Source organism: Pteronotus mesoamericanus, unplaced genomic scaffold, assembly GCF_021234165.1.
Source record: "Pteronotus mesoamericanus isolate MK-2021 breed Mesoamerican mustached bat unplaced genomic scaffold, CSHL_Meso_final scaffold_85, whole genome shotgun sequence".
In the NCBI taxonomy this organism is placed as follows: domain Eukaryota; kingdom Metazoa; phylum Chordata; class Mammalia; order Chiroptera; family Mormoopidae; genus Pteronotus; species Pteronotus mesoamericanus.
This window is the reverse complement of record NW_026555329.1, coordinates 66187279-66205842: the sequence shown is the minus strand read 5'-3', so window position 1 is coordinate 66205842 and position 18564 is coordinate 66187279. Positions and strand designations below refer to the sequence as shown.

At 48.8% G+C, this 18564-nt stretch overlaps 1 protein-coding gene and 1 pseudogene across 1 annotated transcript; both read left to right on the top strand.

The window, feature by feature from the left end:
* Positions 1-2224: 2224 nt before the first annotated feature.
* LOC129063235 (RNA-binding protein 34-like) lies at positions 2225-3772 on the top strand (annotated as a pseudogene).
* Positions 2617-2910, top strand: LOC129062935 (adipogenesis regulatory factor-like). Its single transcript, XM_054563939.1, has one exon. The coding sequence runs from the start codon at positions 2617-2619 to the stop codon at positions 2908-2910; it is 294 nt and encodes a 97-aa protein (XP_054419914.1).
* Positions 3773-18564: the final 14792 nt, after the last annotated feature.

Here is an 18564-nt window from a genome sequence, read left to right as displayed (position 1 = left end):
GTCCCCCCCACGGGCTGGGGCCATGCCCTCCAGGCCTCGGCGCCAGCTAGACAGTGGGGCTGCCTGGCACTCACTGGACCCTGCTGTGTGACCAGACTGGCACCACGGGCCTGGGAGGAGGGAGGAGGGACAGAAGGGGTGTAATTGAAGGCATGTGAGACCCAGGCCCTGGTCCCAAGCAGTGAATAATTTATCTGAGCAGACAGTGCTAATAAGTGGCAAATTGTTCTGCGTGTGTTCTTTCAGCAAGGTGTGCAGGGAGGCTGCATGGAGGAGGAGGCAGGGATGAACTGGGCCTTGACTTGAGGAGGAGAGGAGACCCACCTGGTGAGAGGAGCACGCGATCAGGAGGCCTCGCTGAGCCTGCCTGCCAGCTGCGCGTCTCGGAGGCCGCGGGGTGCCATCGCTCTGTGCCTGTTTGTGTCCCTGGCAAGGGAATTAGTTCTGAAGGACAAGAAGGCAAGCCACAGAGTCTCCCTGTTAATGACAATAATCACAACTGCAACAACAGCTAGTGTTTTAAGGTTCCAGGCATAAGCTAAGGGTTTAATTTACATCATGGCTCTGAGGCTGGTGTGATTACCCAGCAGTGGACACCTGTCACTTTTGCCTGCCCAGCATCTGTTCCTTCTTCTGGTATCAGTACTGCTATGCTGTTTGGGGAACTACCCCTCCTCACCCTAGTCCATGTGGTGTTTGGAGGCTAACACCCTCTTCCCCTCCCTCCAGTGGCGACACCCACCCTGCCAGCCAATCAAGTGCTCTGTCCTGAGAGGAGCTCCTGCCACCCCACCCCCCACTGCGCTTGCTTTTGGTTGAGACTAGGGGAAAGAGAGACTCCTTTTCCCTTGGGGAATGCTGAGCTGGCAGGAGGTGGGCCTGGAGCAGGGCTGGGAGGGGCAGTGCCCGAGAACCTCCTTCCCAGGCTGTCCCTCTAGATGAGAATGGTAAAGCCCCTCTTTTGTCGAAACCTGTTACACTGGCTTTCTGACATTTGCGATCTGGAATCCTGACTAATATGCACCTTCAAATATTGAGGTGAGAAAACTAGAAGTTGCCGTTGTAAGCCAAGGTTACCAAATCTGTGTAGAATCTGAAATGCCATACCCTAGGCCTTAGAGGACAGACTTCTAAAAGTGCAGGGAGAAGAACAGATTTAAGCCAAAGCCTTAAACAGAAGATGATGACCTTCAGTTAAGATGGCCGATCGACCACACAGGTCACCTCGCTCCCTGCCAAACCCCACTACAGATCAGTAAATGGTTACAAAAGGGGAAGACGTGTAACCACAGGAACAAAGGAGGAAGAGTCCCACACTAGCAAACAACATTGTTGGCGGCTGTACATGTAGTTATAACACAATGGATTAAAAGCAAAACAAAACAAAAAAGCCCTTGCCATTAGAACTCTATTCCTAAAGGAGAAAGGAGGGACGTTTAGAGGAGACCCAGTTTTCACTGTAGAAATCCCCCAAGTGCCGGTGGCCCCAGGCTCCTTTGATCCTGGGGGCGAAGGAGGAGCGGTAACAGAAGAGGCTGAAGGCTGAGTGAGTGCTGGAGGCCTCGCCCTCCCAGTCCTTCTGTGCGCCAGGCCCCGGACCCCCACCTGCTGAGCAGACCAGAGGACTGTGCTAGGGAAACAGCAAACCGGGGGGCCTACGAGCACAGCTAAGGAAACTACCACAATGAAAAACAGGGCTTAAAGGAAAAGTTCACACACCGAAGAACAGTATGACCTCAGCCTCCTGCCTCCACTCGGTGTCCAGAAGCCTGGCACCCGGGCTTATTCCCTGAGGCAGGAAGTGCGAGGATCCCTCTGTGAGCGCTCCAGCTGCCTCGGGAGGAAGGAGCCAAAGACGCCAACACTGGGGCCACAAGTTAAGCTCAGGCCAAAGCAACTTCCCTGGTGAACCCCGCCAAACATTCAAAGGGAAGTTCATACCAAGTGTCAAAACTCTCACCAAAAATAATAAAGAAGGGAACACTCACTCCCCAACCCATTCTATGAGGGCAATGTGATCATGAGACCAAAACCAAACAAAGACATCACCAAAAAATGTCAGCTTACACTACTTTATGTCAATTAGAGCCCAATTAAAAAAATTTTTTTAAGAGTTCAGGATGGAAGTCTCAGGGAACCCAAAGTGTAGGCTCACGAGCTGCAGATCCCCATGGGTTAGGGCTGAGGTTGGGGTTGGGGTTAGAATTAGGGCCTCAGGCGGAAAATGGCCCTGAAAGGAATGCATCCAAAAAGGAAACAGGGTAAGGAGGAAGAAAGTGCATACCAAATTCAAAGATCACTTTTGCAAAAACCTGCACGAAAGGTGAAAGCGAAGGAGAAATTTTTGATGCAGAGAAAAAGTTGGCAAACAGAGAAAACAATCTAGCAATTTGATGTAGAAGAGGAAATCCACCAGAATTTCAAGAGCAGAAAAGAAAAATTCTTAATCTGGTGTTAAAGTAGCAGATAAAAAAAAGTACTTGATAATGTATATCACATAGTTGTCTATCAAAGTAAGAAAATTCAAATCAACTAAGAAGAGAGATTAAAGAATGAGAGAACAGAGATACACCGTATCTTCGACTACCCTTGACGACCTCGCAGATCCCCGCGGCCATGGCCAGCAAGGGCTTGCAGGACCTGAAGCAGCAAGTGGAAGAGGCTGCCAGGGATGCGGTGGCTGCGGCTGGAGCAGCAGTGCAACAAGGGGTGGATCAGGCAGCAGAGGCGGGGCAGGAAGCCATGGCCCAGGCCGCCAAATCCACCCAGGAAACCATCGACAAGACTGCTAACCAAGTCTCTGAGACTGTCTCAGGTTTGGGGAAAATATTTGACCTCATGAAGCGACAAAAGAGAGCCAGGGGTCTCCCCTCCAGGCCCTGCTGCCCCCTTGGCCTGATGCCTCATTAAAACACATGTTCCTTAAAAAAGAAGAAGAAGAAGAGGAAGAAAAATGAGAGAAAAGGCATAGCCAGCTAACTCAGTTAGAGCGTTGTCCCAATATACCAACATTGTGGGTTCGATCCCTGATCAGGGCATGTACACAAATCGACCAATGAATGCAGAGAAGTGGAACAACAAATCAATGGTTTTCTCTCTCTCTAAAATCAACATAAATTTTTAAAAAATTCTTACCTTATTAAAAAAAAGAATAAGAGAACTGTGTTTGTGGGAAATTTGTCACATGCAATAAGAAGCTCAAGTCATTTTTTAAAACGTATGGACCAGTAGAATCTGTATGATTTCATTCTGTGATTCCAGCAGAGGGAATTCTGTCCACAAAGTTGAACACAATAAAACATCAAATTCATCCTGATCAGAAAAATATTAATGCTTATGTTGTGTTTAAGGGTGATAGGGCTGCTCCTAGAGCATTGAATGAAATTGGGGCCCAAACGGCCAATGGATTTCATACTGGAGTTGGTCTAGCATCAGAGGCCTCATCTAGAAACAAGCGACAGAGTTTGTAGGGAACTTCCTTGTGGAGACTTGGTGATAAGGACCGCTTTGGAGACTGTGGGGACATCATGGCAGTTCAGAGCACGAGAGACCAGCTGATGGGTGTTGGCAGAGGGTTTGACTAGGAGCTGCTTGCGAGTACAGATGCTGTTCATCTTGCTCTGAAATTAAGTAATTCTGAACTGGTGGGAAGAAAGGTCAAAGTCATGCGTTCTGTTAATAAAGAAAAATGAAAATAAAATTCAAATCCCAGTTTGAAGAGTGTCAGTAAACCTAAGAAGGACTTTGTTTTGCTTCAAAAAAAAAGGTAGGAAATTCTAAAAGAAAGAACAGAGGAAAAGAGGATGGACTAAGAAGCAGGAAAAAACAGAAGTCGCAGTTCGAAGCTTTGTTTTTTCCACTGAGTACTGGTCATAAAACTGTGGTGAAGCCCCCCTCAAATTTTTTAAGATGAAAAGACAATCCACAGAATGAAAAAGAATATTTGCAAATTATATAGATGATAAGGGTCTAGTATCCAGAATTTATAAACAACTGCTACAATTCAATGATAAAAAGCAATACAATTTTTAAACAGGCAAAATATTTTAATAGACATTTCTCCAAAGAAGACATGTAAATGACCAACAAGCACATGAAAAGACACTTGACATGAATCATTAGAGAAATGTGAATTAAAACCATAATGAGGTTCCATTCACACCCACTAGAATTGCTGTAATAAAAAAAGATGAACAATAATTAGTGTTGACAAGGATATAAATAAACGCAAACCCTTATGTATTGCTGGTAGGAATGTAAAATGTTGTAGCCACTTTGGAACACTGTTCGGCAGGTCCTCAAAAGGTTAAGCATAGAATTACCATGTGATTCAGCAACTCTAATCCTAGGTGTATACTCAGGAGAATTGAAAACATATGTTCACATAATAACTTGCATACAAGTGTTCATAGCAGCATAATTGATAATAGCCCCAAAGGAGAAACAACTCAGATGTTCATCACCTGATGAAAGGATGACCATACAATGAAATAGTATTCAGTCTCAAACAGGAAGGAAATTCTGATATCTGTGTGCTATGAAATGGATGAACCTAAAAAACATTAAGCTAAGCGAAAGAAGCCAGACACAAAAGACCACCTATTATAATGAGATGTCCAGAATGATCAGATCCCTAGAAACAGAGTAGATTGATCAGTGGTTGAGTGAGGAGTGGAAAATGACTTCCAATGGGTAACAGGTTTCTTTTCGGGGTGATGCAAATGTTTTAAAATTAGATACTGGTCATAGTTGCATGACTCTACGAATAGAGGAAAAATCACTGAACTGTTTGTTTTAAAAGGGTGACCTTCATGGAGCGTAAATTATATCTCAAAAAGCTGTTATAAAATATTTGTAGAAATATCTCTCTTAATGAGATAAGTGGGTTGCTTTTGTTTGTTTTGCAATTATTTTTTTTATATCCATGGTTTTAGGACAGAATTCAGAAATAATTTTAATGCTCTTTTTCATTTTTAGAGATGTAAGCACTGAGAAACCTTGTTCACATAAATTAGGAGATGGGAATAGCAAGCATTTTGATACAAAAATTTCAATCAATTCTTTGAATTCTTTCTGAGTTATAGCCAAAATCATAGAGTAATCTATCATCACTATTTATTTTTAATGATTTACCTGCTGACAAATCTATTCAGCTCTCCTCTAATTTGCTTAAAGCAAAGAATTGGAGGTCACCTGACTTGCAGAACAATTTTGTTTTTTTAATTCAACCATTAAAGTTATTCTCAGTTCTGGCAAGTATTCTAAGAAAGCTTTACCAAGACATCAAATAAGTTAGTTATCAAATATAACAAAGACTTATCAAATATATTAATTGTAGCTGTTATTTTTTTCATTTATAGTAACCTTGCTTAACCTAACACAATTGGAAGGTTTGGGAAACTAAAAACATTGTTAATTTTAACATGACCTTATCAACATAATTATGTATAAAATGCCTTTATCACACATTTTATATATACATATATATGTAACACACATGCATGCATACATAATTTTTTTTGTCAAAACCTTGAAACAGCGGATTTGGCTATTTGATTTATGGAAAACATTTGCTATATAACCCCAATTTAGTCTTCATATCAAATCAATCAACCAAACTGGACCTTTTGTCTGGAAAAGCCTCATATTACTTTTTAATTCAAATAAATAGTTTCACGTACGCTCTGGGAAGTCAAAAAGACATTGAGCGCTGCCGGTGTGGCCCAGTTGGTCGGAGCATCATTCTATAGCCCAGAAGGTCACAGGTTTGATTACCCATCAGGGCACATGCCTGGGTTGGGGGTTCCGTCCCAGGTGGGGACATGATGTTTCTCTCTCACATTAATGTTTCGCTCCCTCTCTCTCTCTCTCCCCCTTCCCTCTCTCTCAAATCAATAAGCATATCCTCAGATGAGAATTAAAAAAAGACATTGAAAAATAAATTATTAAGTACATCTTGCAAAATAGATTGTTAAAGGTAGATACAATTAGAACATATGAGAGTAATATAATTTATTTTTTTAAAATGTTTTAAAAGCAGGATAAAAAACCAACATGCTGGGGTTTTTTTAATCAAAATGTTATTTTTAAAAAGTTAAAAACACGACTTAGATAAACACAAAGCAATCATTTATCAAAAATAATTCATGAAGGAATAGGAAGGATGGTAACTGGTTCAAATGAGAATTTGAGGAATGAAGACTTACACAGCCAGTCAGTCAAAAGAGCGCTGCCCTGGCTGACAGCCTGGTGGGGGTGTCGTCCCGCTCACCAACAGGTTGCAAGTCCATTCCCAGTGAGGGCACATGCCTAGGGGGCGGGTCAACCCCCCGCTGGGGTGCACAGGAGAAAACCCATCGGTGTTTCTCTCTTACATTGATGTCTCTCTCTAAAAATCAGTAAATATATCCTCAGGTGAGGATTAAAAAGAAAAAAAGAATGCTGAGGACCATTTACTAAGTTAGGAACAAAACTGGTTAATGTCTTATAGGGCATTTGTCATCTCTCCTGAGCAAAAATCGGCAAGTTGACAAGTGCCTGTGCAAGCCTGGCCCCTAATTAAAGTCAGTCGTTCCAATACAGGCCCATTCTCCTGGAGAAATGAGCAGTCTTTCATTGGCTGGTCCAGGCACACGATGCTCCAATATAGCATTGAAATGGCACGCAGCTGTTCTTTCACCTTATTTCCATATTTTGGAAAATTTTTCCTTACACTCATCATTTAATTTATATCAATATAATTTAATGTGTTACAAAAATGATAAGTTATTTATCATTTTAAGAATATGGTAATCATAGGACTCCTTCAGTAAATGTATGCTTAATTTTAAAAAATCTGGTGTTAGAAAATCAGAAATAATGCCATTAGTTTTGTTAGACGTCATGTTTAAACTTTTCCAATAATTTTAATGAAAGAGAAAAACATAAGAACCAATTAGTCTGTCATCTTACTAATTTTTGTTTAAAGGGAGAGAAACTATGAAACATTTTATTAGATTAAATAAAATAAGAATTAATTGTAATTGGCACATTGTTTTCAAACAATATTTTATGGTATACTTAACAAAGTATGTTTTGTTAATACTTTATTGAATAAAGCACACTCTAATTTGACCAAAATATTGTGTACACTTTTTTCAAATGCATTTTGGCCCGTCTGTCGGGAACAATAAATGTGGTAGTCTCCTCAAAGTCCTGCCATTGCATTAAGAAAAATGCATCGCTAACTTACACTGCTCCATTTCTTTTAAGGAGATATTCTTCTCAGACAATCGTTCCTGTTGAGAGTGGACACCAAGATTGGCCTGAGAGTGATTCCTTACGTTTCAGTGTGAGTTTTTGTAGTCAGCAATTTCTATATTCAGTATTTGTTACCGACGCTGGCTTTGCCTTCGCCCTCCCAGGAACTTTTCTCAAGAGCAGTAACATCAATGATGCGATCACGGAGGTGAGACGTCATCCCACCCCCTAAACCTCCAACAAAGACCAAATTACAGTTTTTAACACCTGCTGCAGCCTTAACGGACACACAGGTATGACAAAAGAAGACCCAGAGTTGAAAGGCAGGATGGGGGCCCTGATTGAGCTCACAGGAAGCTTCCCCAAAGCCTATGTTCACACTGCGCCTTTGTTTGCATCCCTGAAGGTTTTCCTACCCAGGGGCAGTGCACCTTAAGGCCCGTAGGTGGGGGTGTGCCGCAGGAGCCCGGCCGCGGTGCCGTGGGCATGGGAAGCGTTTGAAATACACAGCTCTGGCTGCTGGATGGGAAGGAGGTGGCTGCTGCGCATGGGAGCCAGAATCCAAGCTGGAGGGTGGGTGGCCAGGGCCGGGGCTGGGGCGGTGGAGCTGGATGTGGCCTGGACGTGGTGGGAGGGAAAGAGTGAGGGATGAAGCGTGGACTTCCACTTGGGTAACTGGGTCGTGTGGGGTGGGAAGGACTCTGCCTTCTGAGGCGGGAAGGTGGGGAGCAGGGGTTTGAGGAGGAGAGGATGCCATGAGCTGGAGAGGATCGTCAGGGAGCGAAAACGCCAAGGAGGAAGTTGTGTAAATGAGGCCGGTGTTCAGGGTCAAGGCTTGGTGGAAACACCCAGTTTGGGAGCCACAGGTGCACAGACAACAGCATGAAACACCCATGGAATTGAATGAGGTTACTTACCTAGGGAGAGAGGCGGGTAGAGGTTCTCCTTGCCTACCTGCTTGTTTTTGGACTTCTTTATCTCATATTAAGTATTTGTGTTCATTAGCTTTGTTTCATTTATTGATGTTTCTATTTTTTTTTTTGGTACCATGTTTTTAAAAATACTGTTGTTTTTTCATACAGTCTGATTGTGTAATACATTTTGTAGGACTGGACCACCATTTTTTCATAATAAAACCTGAAATTATTGCCTATTTATGTTTTCAAACAAATCGTAGAAGCAAGACTGAAATAGCTGTTGAGATTTTTCATAACAATTACAAAAATAAGTAAATTTCTTTGAGGACAATCAATATTATGACATTCTATTTCGTTTAGTCTTTTCACTCGGGAACAAGGAATATTAGTTTTTAAAAATATTTTGAATTGGTAATACATAAACGCAGTGCAGATTTTTAGAAAGTTACAGTTATACAGTTAAAAATAAATCTCTTGGCTCTTCCTTGCAAACCTGAACAAACGTCTTATCACGGGACACAGCAACTGTGCTCCCTGGTGTTTACACAAAGGAACTGAAAACGTATGCCCACACACAAAAGAACCCTACACACAGATGTTTATAGCAGCTTTATTTATAATTGCCAAAACTTGGAAGTGACCAAGACGTCCTTCAGCAGCTGAGCACTTAAATAAGCCGTGAAATATCCGGACAACGGAACATCACTCAGTGCTAAAAAGAAATGCGCGCTCAAGCTGGGAAGAGACATCGAGGCACCTGAGCAGCGTATTACTAAGGGAAAGAAGCCAATGTGAAAGCTTACGTACGGTGTGATCCCAGCTGTATGACAATCTGGGAAAGGCAAAACTCTGGAGACAGTAAAAAGATCACTGGCTGCCAGGGGTTTAGCTGAGGATGGTGATGGTGGTGAGGAGGCAGAGCTCAGGGGGTTTGTAGGGCAGCGAAATGACTCTGTCTGATACCGTCATGGTGGACGCGAATGGGATTTGTCGTTTGCCCAGACCCATTGGATGTCCAGACCCGCAGGTGTTCACCACCAAGAGTGGACCCTAACAGCCACCATGGACTCCGGGCAAGAAGGATGAGTCGGTGCAGGTGCATCGACTGTAACAAATGGACCGCTCTGGTGCCTGATGGCGATAGTCGGGCAGGCTGTGCTGGGGGGCGGGGCGGGGGGGGGGGGGCAAAGGGTGCGTGGGAAATCTCTGTACTGTGAAGCTAGAACTGGCCTTAAAAAAAGTATCTTAATTTAAAATTAATTTTAACTGATTTTTAATAAAGTTATTTTCGATTGATCTTGGAAAGAGAGCAAGTGAGAGAGAAAAAAACATTGATTTGTTGTTCCACTTATTTATGCATACATTGGCTGATTCTTATATCTGTCCTGGCCGAGGATCGAACCCACAACTTTGGTATATCAGGGACAACACTCTAACCAACTGAGCTACTGAGCCAGAATAATTTAATTTTTTTAAAAAAGTAAATCTCTTGTCCTTCCCACTTTCCCACAGTCAGGTTCCTTTCCCAGAGGCACCACTGCTTTATTGGGGCCTCCCGGAGATGGCCCTGTATATATGATCAGAAGTGACAGCTATCCCTGGCTGGAGAGGCTCTGCTGGCTCGGCGTCCTCCTGTGATGCAAAAGGTGCAGGTTCAATTCCTGGTCAGAGCACCTGTCTCAGCTGCGGACCTGGTCCCCATTTGGGGCGTATGTCAGAGACAACCAATCAATGTTTCTCACCCTTTCTTCCTCCTTACCTTCCTCTCTCTAAATAAATAAATGAAATCTTTTTTTTTAAATTTAAAAAAGAACAGTTTTTATATGCAAGTGGAAGCATATTAACACACACTGCTCTATGTATTGTTTTGCTTTACGTAGTAATAACTCCCCGTCAGCACATATAGAGCTGCTTCATTCTTTTAAATAGCTGTATAATGTTCCATTTGCCAATCATTTATTGTATTAAAGTTCTAGAAGTTCCAGTCGGTTCTTTTTCCTGTCTATTCTGTCACTTTTTAAAAAATCATTTCCCGTTCCTTGCTGATCTTTTCAAGCTTGCGTTTCATTTCAATAAACAGAGTACGCATGTTTTCTAGAGACTGGGTCTGATAATTCCAGTATCTGGCATCTTTGTGGGACTGTTTCTGCACCTGTGATTTTTTGCTGCTGTCTCACTCACGTTCCCCTGTTTCCTCGGGTACATAACCCCAGGTGGAAGAAGGTCTGAGGTGTGAGAAGGAACAGGGAGCACAATCTAAGTGAGCATTTTATCATGTACATTTTGCCAAAGAAAAAAAGGATAAAATGTTTTAAAAAATAGAACACCTGATAAACACATAACGAAAAGTTAAAAAACATGCACACCATAAACGTACCCTAGTGGGAGCGATAGACACAGGGCTGGGTGTCCATCAGCTTCGCGGAAGGGGCTGGGGCGGGGTGGGCGCTGGTGCTCCGAGAGGACTCCTCAGGGGGGCGAGGCTGGCCAAGTGCCGGGGGCGGGGGTGGGGGGTGGCGGCCCGGCTGAGGAGGAGGCCTAGGTGACAGTGGAGAGGCCGGAGCCGCCTGCAGGGAAGCTGGCAGTGTATCGTTCCTGGCTCCTGCAGGGTGAGGCAGGGGCGGGCAGGGCCAGGGACGTGGTCACCGCGAAGGAGCCTGAGGAAGGGGATGACATGTTCTGTGCAGAGCGAATGGGGGCTGTTCTGCAGGCAGGGAGCCTGGGCAGAGGCTGCCACATCCTCGGGGAGGGGATGGCGCTGGCCTGGGCCAGTGTGCCAGGGTGGAGGCCAGGCAGAGGAAGAGGTGCAGATGGCTCCGCAGAGCGGACGAGGGGGAGCTGGAAAACCTGGTGATGTGGGAGCACGGAGAGGAACGGCTCTGGCGAAGTCACAGCTGTAGGGAAAGCAGGGGGCGGGGTGGGGGAGAGTGGAGGGTGCGGTGCAGGACCTGGTGTGGGAACGTGTGAACCCCTCTGAGCGCCGAGGGGTTCTGGGGAGGCCAGGGGTGCGCCTGCCGTCCAGGTGGAGGGCTGCGGGGCAGCCGGTGGTCTCCCGCATGGAGTCAAGATACCCAGCCCTGCTGAATTATTTAGCCGCTGTCTCTCAGCTGTGACTGCCTTAGTAGGGCCTGCCGCGGGTGCTACAAAGTCAGGCTGCTCCGCTGGCTGCCCAGGAAGCACGGGACAGGGAGCCCTGGGCCTCCAGGGAGGGAGCCCACCCCTGGCCTGCAGCCAGGCCACCGAGCTGGGCTGGCCCGGGCCGGCCGGGCACGCCCTCCCTCACCGCCCCTCCTGCCCACTTCCGGGAGCCCGAGGCCTGGCTGGGACTCTGCCTGGAGGGCAGGTCCACGGGCAGGCTGAGGAGGATGAAGCTCTGAAGGCGGACTGTGTCCTCGCCCCGATCCAGGCTCTCCGCCCCCACCATCCCTCTGCTGGTCATTTTGGAAACCCAGGAACCAGACGAGGAGGGCACTGGGGGCAAAGCTAGGCCGGCGCAGCAGCCCGGGGTCCTGACCCCTGGGGCCTGACATTGGGCAGTGGATTGAAACCCTGGGACCTTGCGAAAGCCTTGGCCAGAGAAGACCACTCTGGCCACCCAGCCCCCAAGACCCCTATCTCTGCGCTGTCTGCCTGTCCCCCACCTAGGCCCGCCGCGAGCCCAGAAGCCAGCCCCCTCAGGTGCCTGCAGCTCTGCTCAGGGCTGCCGTGGGGCATGTTCATGGCCAAGGGTGGGCGGCGAGCTGGGAAGCAGGCTAAGCTGTCCTGCTTCCTGGGGCCCCGAGCTGCTGGCCCAGGGTCCCAGCTGGCTGCCCGACGGCGGAGGAGCTCCTCTGCCCCTTCCCTGTGGCACCGCACTCTCTCAGGGCCCTCGGCCTGCCCTGAACCCCCACCGAGGATGCGCTTACTCCCCCCACCACCAAGTTTCCCTTCCCACATGGGCCCATCCCCTCGCTGATGGCCTAATTCCTGGAGGTGTATTTTCCTCCAGTGCGGCGTGTGTTCAGGGAACAGTGTCTTATCTCTCATGGGGAGAATTACAGGGCTCGTGGGCGCGGCGCTTTCGGGTGGCCAAGACCTTTCCACCAAGGGCCGCTTCTGGAGACAGGTCAAGGACCCCAGGACAGAGTGTGTGTCCCTTAGGGGCACTGTGGGAGTAAAGGGACCACAAGGCGGTGCGGGGTGCGGGGGGTGGCCTGGAGGTCTGACCCCCAGGACAGGGAGGCTGGTCGCGCAGTCCCAGGGTCAGAGGAGCCTCCCGCAGCCTCCTTCCTCCTCCACTTGGGCCACCCCCGGGGGAACGGTTGGGGGTGAGCAGTGCCCCTGCACCTCACCTGCCTCCTGAGCTGCAGCACCACCTCCCCGCCCCCAGCGTCCCCTTCTCTGGGCCTGCCTGGTCCAGGATGCGCAGTCAGGAGCCCCCGCAGCTGCGCCTCCGCTGCCCTTTGGCACAGGGTCTGGCCCGCCACGGTCTGACTGGGCCCTGCTGGGACCCCTACCTGACACGCTGTGACCCCCATTAGAGCTGAGGCCAAGTCCTGGGGCCCAGAACTCTAAAGCCAGAGGGGGCCTCAGAACAGACCTATCACTCTGGTGAGGAAACGGAGGCCCAGCCCCAGCAGGCCTTGCACCCCATCCCAGGTGACCTAAGAGGCCTCGGGGTCACTTTCTAACACTTCTGTGCTGGGGACACCCCTAGAAGAAGTGACGAGGTGAACAATGTATGCTCAGGGTGTTGGAGGAGAAATGACTCGTTTGCATTCTCTTCATTTTGATGCAGAGACCAAGGCCCGGGAACGGAGGCCGTATCCGATGGCTCCACCATGGGGCGGGGGCGCCCGGGCTCGGGTGACGGCCCCGCGCTGGAAACAGGGCGCGGGGCCAGCAGGATCGGTGGCCATTACTAATGCATGTGCTGGCTGTGGCTGCTCGGCCATCTCAGCCTCCCCAGCTGGGTCCGGGGGGCGGGGGCACCTGGAGCCCAAGTTCACCCAGCCCTGGCCCCAGCCGCTGTCCTGGGGAAACGCCAGGGCTGGCCTGAGGGGACAGCCGGCTCCCTGGTCTGAGAGCTCAGACCAGCAAAAAGAGGGGTCACGCAGGATCCTGGTCGATTGCTCCCAGGTGACGTGATCCCTGCCACCCAGGTCTCCCCTGCCACATCTGCGTCCAGCCGCCTCCCATAGCTCCTCAGATTTGAATTTCATTTTTGCAAGGAAAATGACCTGCACTCCACCCTGGACAGCCTCCTTGTTCCTCCCGAGGTGCCCCGCTCCCCAGGGCCCCTCTGCCCACGGAGACCTCGGACAGGCAGCTCGCTCCTCCTGAAGCCAGGATCGAGAGGCTCCCTGGGTGCCCGGGCAAGTGGCTTTCCGGGGCTGGACCTCGGTGTCCTCCCCTGGGTCCCGATGTGCTTGGTTTTATTGGTCAGTTGGTCTGTCTGTGCCCTGCCTTGTTGCAGAGAGGATTCCTTGAGATACAGAGGGCAGATTAATGTCCCGTGAGACATGTCATGGGTGCTCAGCACAGAGTTTAAGTGACTTGCTTGAGGCCAAGCAGAACTCATCCAAGGTCACACACCGACCTCCTTATCACCAGCCGCGGGTTCTTTCCACCAGGCTCCTGCAGCTCCCCATGAATAATTTGCACCCGGCTGGCAGGGCGGTCATCGACCACATCCCTCTTCTCACTTTTCTGGAACAGCAGCTCCAGCCTCTCTGCTCCCTCTGGCAGTTCTCCACCCACTCTCGCGAGCTGGAGGACCTAGGTGTTCGAAATTCTTCCATTTCTTTCCACTGCTGGAAGGAAGCAGCCAAATAATGTCTCTCTCTTTCTCATGTGGGCACCGCAGGCCCCTCCAGCTGCCCTGTGCCATCTTGATGGAAGTCTCGTTCATAAAATCATTCATTCAGGTCTGGCACAAATGCAAATAGGAGACATTCACATACGCACGCATGCACGCACGCACGTACACGCACACGCACTCATCCACATTGCAAGAGCACCTGTGGCAAAACATCTTTAATTCATAGCTGGACATTTGTGATAACAAGTGTAGGAAGAAATGTACCTTTGTACCCTGTATGCAAAAAACAAGTGTTGAAAAAAAATAAAGAGCATGACTGAGAAGAAAGGCTTCTTTAATATCCTACGAGAATCATGTACACAGGTCCTCCGGAGGTTATGGCCAAAGCACCGAGGAAGTTGTCTCCTCAGCTGAACTCTGGGTCCTGAGACTCTTCCTGCGGAACAGATCTTGGGGTCACTTGGGCAGAGCCAGAGCACACGTGACCTTTCTCTATATATGCTTGAAACTCTTATTTCCTAAAACTGAATCTCTGATTGTATCCTTTGTCACCTTCCAACATGGAGGGCCCCAGTTAAGCAGTTTGTCCCCAAACCTACTCAAATGCTGTTGGGTTCCCCGAGGTCCCCTCTGTGGCTCAGTGTCTGGCTCGGACATGAGCCTTTGTCGCAGTTGGTTGTGGACAGGTTAGTGGGAGGCAGTTCTCTGAAACCCAGTGCATGTTCTGAAAGGAGCATCCGGCAGCTTCCACAGAACAGGGCTGAGGAACCAGAACCCTTAAAATCCCAGACTTGGCTATTTCCAGGCGCTTCAGAAATATACTCGACAACTATCCATAATAGCAAAATGTCAGGACAACCTAAATGGCCCCCACAGGGAGCAGTCGAATAAATTGTGATATATTTACATACTGCAGTGCTATGCAACTGTTAAAAAATAAAAGAAATAAAGAATTGTACTTTTTTCTTAAAGATTTTTATTTATTTTTAGACAGAGAGAGGAAGGGAGGGAGAAAGAGAGGGAGAGAAACATCGGTGTGTGGTTGCCTCTCTCACGCCCCTCACGGTGGGCCTTGCCCGCAACCCAGGCCTGCGCCCTGACTGGGAATCAGCAGCCCTTTGGTTCACAGGCCAGTGCTCCATCCACCGAGCCACACGAGCCAGGGCAAGAAATAAAGAATTTTTCTATCTACTTCTATGGGGTGACCTCTCGGATATATTACATAAAATTTTTAAAAGGTTAAAAGTAAGTCACAGAGAGATGCTAGATTTATTACATATAGATTGTTTTGTAGGTTTGGCTATGGAACTGTGTAAATATTTTGCAAAATTATAAAACAAAAATTAAATGTAAACCATTTGTAATAGCAAAATATATGAAACAACCAAAATCTCAACCGGTAGTGGGGCTGGCTAATGACTTTTGCTACATTTATAAAATGAATTCTACACAGCTGTAAAGAAGAGTGAGAAGCGCTTTCAGGTGCTTTTCTGAAATGATGCGCTGAACAATGCAGAGAGTAAACTATGGCGCATTATGTAATAGTGAATATAATGTATTTCTATTTGGCTGCATTTTTAAAAACTCTGGAAGAAAATATAAGATACTAATAAAAGTAGTTGAAAAGAGGAAAATAGCCCTGGCTGGTGTGGCTCAGTGGATTGAGTGCTGGTCTGTGAACCGAAGGGTTGCCGGTTCAATTCCCATTCAGGGCACATGCCTGGGTTGCAGGCCAGGTCCTCAGTTAGGGGCATGCAAGAAGCAATGGATCAATGTTTCTCTTGCATATCAATGTTTCTCTTCCTCTCTTTCTCCCTCCCTTCTCCTCTCTCTAAAAATAAATAAATTTTAAAAAAAGAAAAGAGGAAAGCAGAGAAGAGCAGAGGTGGTAAGAGTTTTCACTGAGGATCTTAAATGTTGTCTTCAGTTCTGACCATGTAAATGTATTACCTCTTTAAAAATAAAAATTAATTAAAACATGATTTTAAGTGAAATATGAAAAAAATTTCCTGAAAATCAAAAGTGGAATAAAACAAAGGAACCCTCGTATCTAGTTAAATGACATACCCACAGAGAAACTACAAGTGGCTCTAAAACATAGAAATTTGACTATATCCCTAGTAGAACATACTCTGCAGATCAAAGAACTGAAACATGAAATTGTTTTTAGCCATCATGCTGGTGGTGGAGGAGTTGGCTTTGCTATTCTGAGCCAGTTGCGCGTGGATTGTGGAATGAATCGAGTGAGCAATTATGTTGGTGTCCTTGAGAACTGACAGCTGCAAACTGCACCAGCTGGAACATGTCCCCCAAGAGCCAAGTGGGGATCGTGGAAGAGCCCCGTTTCTGCAGCGGGCACCCTCTGGCATCTTGCTGAAAATGGATCCTCCACACTGGACACAGTAACTTGCATGAGAAAAAAGTGGCTGGGTGTCATTTTCACCCATGCTCAACACTGCGGGCTCATCTGAAAGGGCGCGGTGTAAACAGAGACGCTGGCCCGGTGACTCCCAGGGAGAACCGCGGGAGGGCGCGGGTCTGGAGCTGGAAGGGCTTGGGGGTAGGGGGAGGCTGCGCAGGTGAGGGTGCACTGCGCCGCTCAGGGAAGGGGGAGCGTGGAGAAGCAGCAGGTTTGGGGTGTACGCAGTGCGCTGGCGTTGAGGTTCCTGTGGGACAGGCAGGTGGAGGTGACTGTGGGGCCGCCAGGAATGGAAACCTGAGACTCGGGGAGGTCTGTCTGGACAAACCGATTTCGCTGAGGACGGCTTGCGGGTGGTAGTGGAAGTGGGGTGACATCCCAGCCGTTTTGTGAGGCTGTTGCATGTCACAAGTGACCACGACTGGGTGGCTTAAAACAACAAATGCACTGTCCGTTTGGGGGCCAGAAGTCTGAAATCAAACAGGCAGGGCCGCCCCCTTCCGAGACGCTGAGAGCGATCATTCTGCGCACCCCCGCCCCCGTCCCCCCAATCACACTGCCTCCTCCTCTCCTGTGCCCGTCTCCTCTACGTGTCTCTTGTAAGGACACTCGTCACTGGATTTAGGGCCCACCCAGATAATCGCAGATGATCTCCTTGCCTCAAATCCTTAACTTGATTACATCTACAAAGAACCCGTTTCCAAATAAGGTAATGTTCACAGGTCCTGTGGATTGGGATGTGGACATGTCCTTTGGGGAGCCACCATTCAACCCCTACACCACACTTAAAGGGGAAGAACCAGGCGCGAGCCTGAGAACAGCAGCCGCCCCGCCGCCTCCCCTCAACCTTGGGGCTGGGGCGCTGATGCCTCAGGGCAGCAGAGGGTCCCTCACGGGGAAGAGAGAAGGTGGCAGTGGGTGTTTCTACTTTGTTTGGATGCCACTTTTACTCCTTGGGTTTATTTCTCCGGGGCCTAGCAAAGTCGGTATTGAATGTTCCAGTCAGTCTTGGCTGGCTGTGTGGTGAAGAAGGGGGTTTTGGGCCAGAGCAGCAGAAGGAGCGCAGCTCCCCTGGGGCCGAGGCAGCGCGAGCAGCCCTCTCAGGGAGAGACGAGGGGAACTCAGAGCCCCGCCAGGGCCAAGGGCCAGCTGGCCCCGCCGTCCTGGCTGCCTGCTCCCCGAGAGTCGGGGTTCTGTTCTGTCTAGGAAGGTGGTGTTCTTTACTCTAGAAGCTGGTGGCCCTGGCGCAGGATAAGGAAGGCAGGGAAGAGGTGGGAGAGGGGCAAGGTGAGGAGGCGAGGGCAGAGAGATGGAGTCCAGACCCCACAAGTTCTAGGCACCCCCCTCACCCAGGGAAAGGCTGCTAGGTCTTCCTAAGACAACGAGCCTCGCTAAGGCCGGGAGCAGCCCCTGCCCCAACGCCGCCCTGTCCCCAAGGGCTCGCCCACGCAGGGGCTGGGCGAGCGCCTGTGCCTCCAGTGAGCCGGTCCAGGTGGTACTGAGGGAGAGGGCGCCCCAGGCCAGTTTGAGGCACGGTTTTCTCTTAGCTGGAGGCTGGAGGTGGGGGCTGCAGGGGCTGGGAAGGAGCCAGCTAGACACCTGGACAGGGCCGGGAGGGCCACCTGCTGCGTGGCTCCCAGAGTCTCAGTTCCCTCCCCAAAGCAGATGATAACAGTGCCAGCCTTGAGGGTGATGTTTGGGGAATCAAACGGGCACAGACACACTAAGTGGCCATGAGGGGGTAACTCTCACAAGCCCCTCTGGGAGATGGAGGAGGCTGGCGTGGCCCAGCAGGGAAAGCCTGGCACCTCCGCAGGGGCAGCCACCCTGTGGCCTGGGGGGACAGGAGCAAGGTTGGGCGCTGGCTCTGGGAGGCACTAGGAAAGGGGAGCTCAGATTCTGAGAGCAGAAAACCCCTTGAAGGAGGAACATCTTAGTGAACCTCATCGCTCAGCTCATGAAGGGGGTCCTTGTGCAGATTAATGGGTGCCCCAGGCAGGAAGGCCCAGGTGTGCTTTTCCAAAGGACTGTAAGGATGAGATCCTGCACCCTTCCTCATGTTCAAGGTGCCTGTCATTGGGAAGTTCTGCTTGGTATCTCTCTTGAGGTTCTCATGCTGCAGCCTCATACCCACATGGCCCTTTGTTGGGCTGGGAGACATAGACAGAGGGTCCTTGGGGAAAGCGCGC